The 10,454-nt window shown below is 37.0% G+C and overlaps 1 protein-coding gene across 1 annotated transcript; it reads left to right on the top strand.

The window, feature by feature from the left end:
• The first annotated feature begins 453 nt into the window (after positions 1 to 453).
• On the top strand, positions 454 to 10,250 carry LOC120327811 (uncharacterized). The gene is made up of 7 exons (XM_039394172.2): positions 454 to 556; positions 1,581 to 1,654; positions 1,727 to 1,742; positions 2,387 to 2,662; positions 3,514 to 3,597; positions 5,058 to 5,305; positions 7,803 to 10,250. The coding sequence occupies exons 1-7, from the start codon at positions 496 to 498 to the stop codon at positions 7,992 to 7,994; spliced, it is 951 nt and encodes a 316-aa protein (XP_039250106.2). The 5' UTR covers positions 454 to 495; the 3' UTR covers positions 7,995 to 10,250.
• The last annotated feature ends 204 nt before the right edge of the window (positions 10,251 to 10,454 follow it).

Genomic DNA, 10,454 nt, shown 5'->3' with positions numbered 1-10,454 from the left:
GAAAAAACACCCCCCACTGGTTAGGGTTCAAGTTAGGAATGATTTAAAAATTTGAATTTTCAGCGCAATATGTTTTCTAACCCTGACTGGATAATTACTCATTATCATATTTGATCGTTGGCGAGGTGTTCTTTTGGTAGGAACTTTGTAGAATATATCTAAATATCTCGCCGTCAACCGTTTTCAAAACAAGAATTTTTTTTAACAACAACCAAATATGTTCAAGCAATCAATTTAATTCCCGAGGGAGGGGCCCGACGTGAAGCCTTGTGGGTCTATCACGACGACATATCCCTGCATTATACAGTCATTTTTCATATTATGACGTCACACATTCTTCAATTTTTTTTACCGCCCAAAGATAACCTAAGTATCGTAGCGCTCAGAACATTCAAAGTACCTTTTTGAAGATATAAACCATCTTTGTTTTCTTATTTTGATGCTGAAAAAAACTTCAGATCATAAATATTTTAAAAGACTTCGTTATACTTAAGAATGCTTGTATCGTTGATGCTCGGACTGGCACTGCTCTTCGCCGGAAGAAAGGTCTTAGCTGGTAAGTGAGGCGTGAGTTGCGACAAAAAAGTTAAACACGTTGTATTTTGTTTCTTGGTCTGATTTTGACTCGTTCATTATTTCTCGTTATTGGTGATTTGGTAAAGCACAAAATTTAATTTATCCTCAATAAAATATATTTCAACGTATACGTGGATACTCAAGTAGAACCTTGACGGAAATACACATAAATATTGGCGCCTCGGAAGTATCCATACTAAGATGTCGCACAACCTGAACCCTAACCTGGTACACATGCTATGTTCAGGTTGTGCGCCATCTTGGCACACATATTTCGGGAGCACATAAAAATCTAGTATTTCCATGTAGCACACAAAGAATTAAAAATTCATACAATTCAAAAATTTAAACGAATTGTCATTTCAGTGGAATATTTGACATTTTGAGTTCTCGCATAGTTTGTTAACATCAGCTTTGACAGAAGTTGTAGCATAAAATGTCGGATTAAGATTTCATGCTTGATGGGAGTGTTAACAGGGGCCCCACTAAATGTCTTGGCGGGCTGAGTTGTGGCCCGCGGGCCGCTTGTTGCACACCCCCTGGGCTAAACCGTATCGTTTCCTCCAGCTTTGCATGTTTTATTACCGTGTTTCCCCTAAAATAAGAGAGTGTCTTGTTTCAATTTTCTCTTGAAAAATAACACTAGGGCTTATTTTGAGGGGATATATTTTATTTTCATTTATCAAAAACAAAATTACAAAGTACACAATTACGAGATTTTGAAATATACAAAATACGAAAAAAACGATATCCATTTACTTATATAAATAACAGATACTTATTTAAAATAACTCCTAAACTTAGATTATAATCATTTACAACGTGTAGAAGAAATTTCATGCTGTCGACTAGATCAAAAAAATTTCGCGGTATCTACCAGGTCTTTTTTTAATTGAGGGAAGGGCTTATATTAAAAGCATTTTTAAAATTCAGGCTAGGTCTTATTTTCGGGAAAACACAGTATTAAACTTTGCAGTAGTAACCATTCTATTTCCATTTTACAGTTGATATTTCAATGAATATTCAGCTTGGAGGAAATACAATGACGTCAACATGCGATAACGAAGATATAATTACTGTGAGTTACACAGGTTGTTAAGTTTTTTAACCATTTCAGGTCTTACTAATCCTCTTTCATTTTGTATTGCAGGCAACCAATGAGGAAGGTGAGCCACGTGTTAACATTTGTTGTCTGATGTATTCTGAAACCGCCAACTTTCATTTAGGTCAAAGTGTGTAACGCGTTATGAGTGGTTATATCTTTCCCGACACTGCTCAGTTCTCACAACAAATCTATGTACACGCAGTGTTATTTATCCTTGTATACACACAGTGATGGAATTCAATATTTTAGGAAGTATTTCCACTTGTGTCTGCTGGAATTACGACTGCATAGTTTTTATAGATATAAATTTTCGTTGAAAATAACGTCATAATGACTCGATTGTTACACTGTTCTTCTTATAAATCCATAAACGTCAGCCTAGCTGTTTTAAATAAACTGTTTTTATTCATCATTTTTCATATCAAAATTCAAGCCTTCCGCCCAGTAGTTATGACTATTACCTGTACCGGTGCTCCCGAAGTATTCGTATCAAGATGGCGCACAACCTGAACATAGTATTGTACCAGGTTGGGGTTGTTCAGGTTGTGCGTCATCTTGGTACGGATACTTCCGGAGCGCCCCTGTAACCGGCCCAATCAGAAAAGTAATCACCCAGTCCTGCAATGGGCTATTGTGCGTCAATGTCTGTTGACTCAGAAATTTGTTCGGCGCGAAATAACCCAAATAAAAAAATAAAACTTGCAGAACTTCGACAGAAATTACAAGAGAAGCTCGAGAAAGCGCTAGCTGGCAACATAGGCGAGGACGTGACTATATCAACTCACATTTACCAAAATGGAAATTCAATACCAGTCTCAAAATATGGCGTCACAACTGATGACATCACCAGCAAACAAGTTACCTCTACCCATTCCACCCAAACTGTCCTCGAGTCCACCCCGAGCCTAATAACAACTGAGTTCACCACAAGATCCGGAACTTCGACTGCACCTGATCTTTTTGAGTCTATGCAAACAACAGGTAATAAGTTCAGAATTTGATTCAAAAATTCAACAACCAATCTGAGGGATCGAAGAGCCTTGTCTGCACACCAACATAAATCTATTTCTGTAACATTTCGTCAGATTTCCCCAGACAAACATAATCCATACTATATTACAGTAATAATATTTGTTAGTGTGCAGCAAGACTCTTGAATAGTTATCTTTAATCCTGGTGCAGCATCCTTGCATTGCACGCATATGGATCCACCGGCACAAAGCATAGAATATAGATAAGTACTTCCATAATTAATTTTAAAACGCTCGACTATTATTAGTTTCAGAATTAGATTCGTAAATTCGCAAAAGTTTGATTCGATTCGAAAATCATAAAAAGTATACTTCTGCAATCCGAATATCCGAAAATATTACTAAACATTTAATAGCCTGAAAATTCTATTCTGCAATAATATTCAGAAATTCAAAAAAATTTACAATAAGATTCAAAAAAGTTCTGAAAATCCGACATGTTATTGTTGAAATCGGAAATGCTCTGCAATTGCATTTAAAAAAAAATCAAAGAATCGCCCCATTATCTGATTCAAAAGCTCAAAATGATCTCGCGAAAATGCGATACAAGATTTTTGGAGCACTAAATTCTCAGATGATATTCCTAAGTGTGTTTTGATGAATTCTCTTGCAATTTCGCTCTAAAGAAGACTTAGGCCAGCCTAATATTCCGATAATTTATTTCATTTGTAAGGATGAAGATGATTTTTTTTCAACAAATATTTAGGTTTTTAAACCCCATACCCATACCGACATACTCACTACCCACATCCCCTCTACCTTTCCCAGACTAGGTACCTAACAGCATTATTTTGATTCCAGATTCCACTACTTTGACTACCAGTGACGTCATCACGTCTGACGTGTCAACTACAGTATCTATGGAAACAAGCACTAAAAACCCACGTAAGTTTAATTCTTACGTCATAAAAAACGCTTCTACTTCCCCGCTATCTCAATTTTGAATGCTTTTATAAATGTTATGACTAATGTTTGAATTCGAACATTTAAGAACGGTTCTCTCATTGCCAAACTCATTAACAACGGGTTCGGTAATTTCAGAAAATTAATGTATGTAACTACGTAAGCTGTATCAACATGACACTCTTTACATACGTCTAATAACATGTATGTATGCGTGTGTGAATGTATGTATTGTATGTGTTCTATGATGAGAATAAAATTTTAGGAACGGGTTCGCTTTTGTATCTAAATTATTGACAACAGGTTTCCTACTTTCAGAAAATGTATTTTGTCACTGCGTGAGCTATATTAACATGACACGCATTTACATAAACCTAATAAATCACTTTGAAACGCAAAAAATAACGCTATTCGTCAGCTGTTTTGAATGGATTTTCATAAAAATAAATCAATGCAAATATCATTCTTCAAATGTGCGACAGCAAAAGGAAATAACAGTGCAGTGGCATAATCAGAATTTTTATTAGGTGACGTTATTCAAATTGTGTGATCATCGGTTGCGCTATATATATCCACAATAAAAACGGTAACCGAGCGAGAGGCGTGGTTCGCATTATGATTAAGTAGGGTTACCATATTTTTTTTTACTTCAAAGCGGGACGACTCCTGCAACTTTACAGTTTCCGATTTTACCACATAGGCCTACATTTAAAGCCATCCCGGCTGTCTTCGTTGACGGGATAAATATGTGAATCCTATCCCAATACAAACTTGGTAGCTACTGAGAATTGCTCCTCAGACCCACGCTTTTTTCAAACAACACTTGAAAAAGCTGAAATTTTATATTTGGGATCAAACTTTACCTCAACTCCATGACTTAGTGGTTTCTGTATCAAAAGTCGCACACTCCTGGTTTAAGCGTTCAACTTAACTATACAGGCATCACATGGTAAAGATTCCGGGTTATAGCCTCACCAACCCTCTGATGGGGTAATAAAGTGGGTAGGCAATATGGCATCACAAAAATTACGGTTTTTCCTAAAACCGAAGATGCTTACACAAAGCCTGATTTAGAGTGATTCTGGCGAGAAAATTTCTTTTAAAAATTAAATATGAATCTAATATTCAGAGCCTTGTTCTGAGTGAAGATGTCATATAAACCTACTAAATTGGGAACTCCCGTAGTCTGCGTACCAGGTTAGGGTTGGGCCATGATTTTATTCCGATTTTTCTTTTTTAGTTTCATTACAAGTTCGGGGCCTGTCTGTGTTAGCCAAGTGTATATACCCCCTGCCCATAGGCTTCAGTCCCTTTACACAACTTGATGTAAAGTAGGCGAACAAAATTAGTTACCCTCATATGTGTACTCACACTGCTGGAGCGCCCTACAAAGTACACATCATCATCTAAAAAAGAAAAGTACACGCAAATTCTTATTTCAGTTTGTGAGTTGAAGATTGGACATAATTGCTACTGGGCGCAGTCACAGATGCGTCAGCAACACAACAAGGGAACTCTCAATTTCACCACCGCTGAAGCTATCTGTAAAGCTCAAAACTCACAACCCGCTAACGTACCTGACGAAAACTCGTATAAGGAAATGATCGAGTATCTTCACAGTAAAATTTGGAAGAAGCAGATGAGCTTCTGGCAGAAGAGCTTCTGGACAGGAATCGAAGTTAATCCCCAAGTAAGTACTTCCTTGAATCAGTTAAACTCATTGAACAGAAAGTACACCTGTGAATTGTTATGCAAAATTATTGTTGTAGTTTGATTGTTACCGCAGGTAAAAAAAAGAGCCAATAGAGTCCCATTTTCAGTGTTTAAAAGGTGTGAAAAGTCGCAGTCAAGAATTTCCAAATTTCCAATTGCTAAGTTAGATTGTATCTGATACCGGGGGGGAGCAGTTTTTTTTTTTGGGGGGGGGGGGCACCAAACTACGCCCTTGGCGTCCCTCTATTTGGTCCGCAATAACACGAAAAGATGACGTAATTTTTTCCAAGGGATGTTTCCCCGAGCATCGATTTCTTGGCTTATTTTGTAACATTTGACAATCAGCAAGATGCAAAAATTGCCGTAACTATAGGCCTTAACGCATCCGCTCAGACACTTTTGTCACTCCGATTTTCAGTCGTGGTTGCAAACAATACCTCGTTTTCGCGATTTTGAATGCTATTTGTTAGTTTTGGTTGTGTTCCGTAAATTTAGGTTTGAATCAAATAAGTCAATCATCATTTTGCCGCCTTAAGATTTGTAGATGAATTGCGGTAAACAAAAATTAGTCTAGAAATAGCTGTAAAAAAAAGGCTAAAATTCTGTACCGGTACGCAACTTATTGTTTTGATTGATTTTTTTGTATTGCATTAAAAAATATATTTGTCCGGCTCGTTTTCAACACAGTTTGAGTCATACCTGACCCGCCGTCAAAAAACTTTGGTGATCCCTGTTATAGAAAGTTAACGTGAGTTTTCACGCAGTCTTGAGGGTCTAAAAAGTTTTCAAAGCGTTTCAAGCTAAGAAAATTGTTATGTATGATATACCGTATATGCTCGTTTTAACGCTTGATCTTGATTAAGGGTCCGTTTGAATAGCCGCCCGTGTGAACAGGACATAAAAATAAATAAGGGCCGGTGCTTGAATACCCGCCCGATGTAAAAGCTGATTTTTCAGTGGTAGAGAACAATAGGAAATAAGAAGCGCTTTTGTCACAACGCTGTTGAAAATCCGCAAAACTTTTCTTCTTTTGCGGATTATTACCTGCGGTGTGTAGAAAAATTTAGAGAATTACTCTTGAGACGTGAATAATTTGCGTTTGACGTGAATAAATTGACATGAAAAGGGATCAATGTCGTCAAATATTTGTCTTCAAAGATACCGTAATTTTTGTGTATAATTTTACTTTAAAAATAACAAGCGCCCCTGCTTAGATAAGGGCCGGTTTGAATAAGGGCCCGGTTGGTGAGCTTGTTTAAAAAAATATGGGCCCGGGCTATAAAACGAGCAAATACGGTATACAGAAAAAAAAATTTTGACATTTCAAAATCGGGAGGGTCCCATTTCCGACCCACACCCCTTCCTGCCTCAACCCCTGACAGAGGGCCATTAATTTGATTTAATATCCTGCGGGACTTGGTCTCCTAAGTTTCGCTTATTTAGTATATCTCTTGTGAACACTATTTTGTTATGAGGCATAGGAACACTATTTTTCTGTCACGCCACGTCACGTTCATCTTAAACAAATTCGGCCTCACTGTCATGACCATATATATTTCTTGTTGAATATTGTCACTAGCAGACTGAAAAATTCCCAGAGGTTAGTTGCGCGTCGACCACACCATTATATCCCAATCAAATTTTACTATATCAGGTTGGTTCAAACTCAGGCCCGCGGGCCACATGTGGTCCGTCGCTTCATTATCTGTGGCCCGCGTCACATTTGGAGAGTAATCAAAAAATCGCATTTCGTGTTGTTTCGTAATAAAATTAATCAGAAAAATCTTTTGACATATTGTCATCACTAATGTCAACTTGCGAAGTTGAATAATGTGCTTGGCAGTCTAAATTGTTATCTGGCTTTCTAACTTTTTGGTAGGGAATATATGCTAACAATATAGGCACCATAGAATACGAATGCGCATTCTATTAGCCTAGAATGGCTATGCCTGATATCTATGTGTATGCACAATAAAAGTGTTCGTTTTGTATTGCACTGTCCACCTATTCTTGGCACCATTGTGGCCCGCGATCAATGCAAAAATAATTTTGTGGCCCGCGGAGCTGACAACCTTGGACCACCCTGTACTATATATTGCCACGCCCTATAGCCCTTCGTATTTTTCAGGTTGTTGCGACGTTTACCAGGTAACTGGCAGTTGTATTAAACCCCCCGACTCGAAGAAATTCAAAATTTCACAGTAAAATATATCTGTGAGAGAAACATAAAAGAGCAACGGTACCCGTACATGACTCGAGACTGAATCATATGCTTTCTCTATGCGGTTGTGCCAATACAGTTGCGTGTATGTATGCGTGCAATGAGAGAGGGCTGTAGCAGGAATGAACATGACTATACTATGCAATCAGTGGCAGGCATGGCTCGGTGCCATGGGCGCCGTTTGGTTAGGGCCGCGAAAAGTTTTAATCGCAAAATGTTTGACTTTTAATTTCTACCAAATATTCTATTTCAGACTGGAACTTCCATATCCGAGGACGCGTTCATTTTGTGGGAAAATAGGATGAAAACTGCGCCGCCGTTCACTGATGCGGCCTACACGAATGTATTATTTCAAATTTACCCGGGAAACTACAACAATTCTTACATGCAAAACCAAAAGCCAGGGTTCAAAGCTCATGGTGTTATCTGTGCGTATAAACCGTAGGAGAAGATTAAACAAGGATATCTTTGGATTCTCGAATCGATATTAGAGCTGTCGATTGGATTTCTACGGGACTAATGACTTATCCTTCTTCTACGTTCTGGTACTGGTGGATTTATATGCATATAATACTAAAGACAACTATAAGAGTGTTGCTACACATTAACAATGTTCCAATATTTTTATCAGCTCTACGACTTTGAATTCGGGACTATCTAATCTTCCGTTTTTCCGGATTTTGATTTGTTTTAACACCCATAGTTTTCATACCTATATTGTCATGAGATATTTCACACGAATCATGACTGTATCTGCTTTTCATTCTTTCTTTGTTTAATATTACTCACTTTTATATATTTAATGAGTAGCTAGCTGTTGCACAAAATATGAGCAGTAATGTTGTATTCATATTAAAAGTAAGTTTCAATACAAAAGCGCGAATGCTAAAATTTTGTGAGAATTATAATTAAAAAACAACAAAGAATGAGCTGTTTTGACCTAGTTTTCTAATCGAAGCCTTTTCAAAAAAAAGTTGATGTTACAATGTTAAAATAATATGTTTCCTCATTTTCTCCAAAACATTCCTGTCAAATTTTCCCATTTACGGCCAAATGATTGTTGCGCAACAATGCCAGATGCACAGCTTAGAGTGCTCCCGAATTATGTGCACCAAGATGACGAACCTGAACCCTAACCTTGTATACATACTATGTTCAGGTTGTGCGCCATTTTGATACACATACTTCGGGAGCACCCAGCTTAGTATTAATTTATATAGCTTACATTCCCAGTCGAATACATTTTATGTATTGCTGTAAAATATCACAAATATTCTATTTTTATTTTTCAACTTCCATACATATTTTTGCTTTTATTTTAAATTGCCGGAATTTGGTCATGTTTTACCAATGTATGGCGGTAATACTGAAAAATACAATAATGAGACGTAGAATGACTAGTAACTAAAAAACAACTATCTTTCTTATTTTGTCGTTTAATGTTTTCAATTCAAAAATATTAAAATTAGATAAGCAGGTGATCCCACGAAACGCAGCAGACCAAAACTGATGAAAGATTTCAAAGTTGGTAAATAATAATATATATTTTGAATCAAACATTATCGGCTTAAAATTTCAGTTAATTTTTCAGCATAACGTTAGCATAACGTTTCTTATTCAAATGACTACGCTTACAATTATGTCACGTGATTCTAAAACTGTATTATTCATTTTTTGTATTTATATTCCAGTATGCGTGGTTTGAACTCCTAAAATCTGCGATACGTGTCTAAATTTATACATATATTTTAAAACAGTGGTTCTCAAAGGGTGGGGGCGCCCCACAAGGGGGTCGTCGACAATTTTATGAGGGACGTGGAGTTAATTGAAAAAATATGTGTTATATTTGATCTTGCTCGCCTTGTTTTGGGTATTTTCATTTCATTATTTACGTTCCACCCACGTATTTTCAACATGTTTTAGAATACTTTCGCCTTACTAACTGTTATTTGTAGCTTATTGTTAGCCAGTAATTTTTGAGGTGGGACGCGAGACTTGACAAATTCTAAAAAGGGTACGGGTCTTAAAAAATTGAGCCACTGCTTTAAACTCTTGTTTGTCCGTGTGACTTTCTGCCCGAAATTTTTTAACCCCTACCAGACTACCGGCTGGTTCCCTTACTTTGCACGAAACAAGCATTTTAAAATTTCGTCTAAGCCTTACAGCTGGACGCAACTTGAAACTTTGAACGTTTTTTGAATCGAAATAGATAAGAACGCCTTTTAATGGAATTGTGACGCGTGATTCTGAAACTGTGCTTTTTTTTTTGTATTTTTATCCCATTATGCATATTATGAAAAACTCTTTTTATCTGCGTTACATCTTAAATCTAGCGTAAATCTTAATATTTACATCAAACTTTTGCTTGTCACTGGCGTGCGTTTAAATATCTAAACTAGGGTTACCATATTTGAAAAAGCAAAATTCCGGACAGTGCATGACTATGTCGCACAACCTTAGTCCTAACCGGTACACAAAAACTATGTTCAGGTTGTGCGCCATCTTGGTGCGCATACTTCTTTCTGGAGGTCCCTATTTTCATGAGACCATATATATGCGCTACCGAAATGCTAAGGCTGTACGATACTCATGCTAACGTTGTACGATACTCATGCTAAAGCGCCAGCTACCGAAATGAAAAGTATTGTCTTCAGTCACAAGCAAGTCTCACACCAGGCAGGTAAGCACACTCTAAATATAGCTACGGGCCGTCGACTGAAAAAATCTCAACTTCAGAGTGAAAAATAAGAATGAGAATTAGATTGTGCCGAAACGGAAGAACAGCAATTACATGCTTAAAACAAATTAAAGACAATCACTACAAATTTACTCTTCTGACCATGCATATTTTTCTGAAGATCTAATTCTCTTCTTGTCTCTCTTCAAAAATGAAAACAATTCACTA

Source organism: Styela clava, chromosome 7 (assembly GCF_964204865.1).
Source record: "Styela clava chromosome 7, kaStyClav1.hap1.2, whole genome shotgun sequence".
In the NCBI taxonomy this organism is placed as follows: domain Eukaryota; kingdom Metazoa; phylum Chordata; class Ascidiacea; order Stolidobranchia; family Styelidae; genus Styela; species Styela clava.
The sequence above is the reverse complement of the archived record's forward strand: the minus strand, read 5'-3'. Positions and strand labels throughout refer to the sequence as shown.

Excerpts from the sequence above, each read along its gene's own strand:
- LOC120327811 (XM_039394172.2), top strand. The coding sequence starts at position 496 with ATGCTTGTATCGTTGATGCTCGGACTGGCACTGCTCTTCGCCGGAAGA. Across the intron at positions 557-1,580 it reads CGGAAGAAAGGTCTTAGCTG|TTGATATTTCAATGAATATT; the intron begins GTAAGTGAGGCG and ends TCCATTTTACAG. Across the intron at positions 3,598-5,057 it reads AACAAGCACTAAAAACCCAC|TTTGTGAGTTGAAGATTGGA; the intron begins GTAAGTTTAATT and ends TTCTTATTTCAG.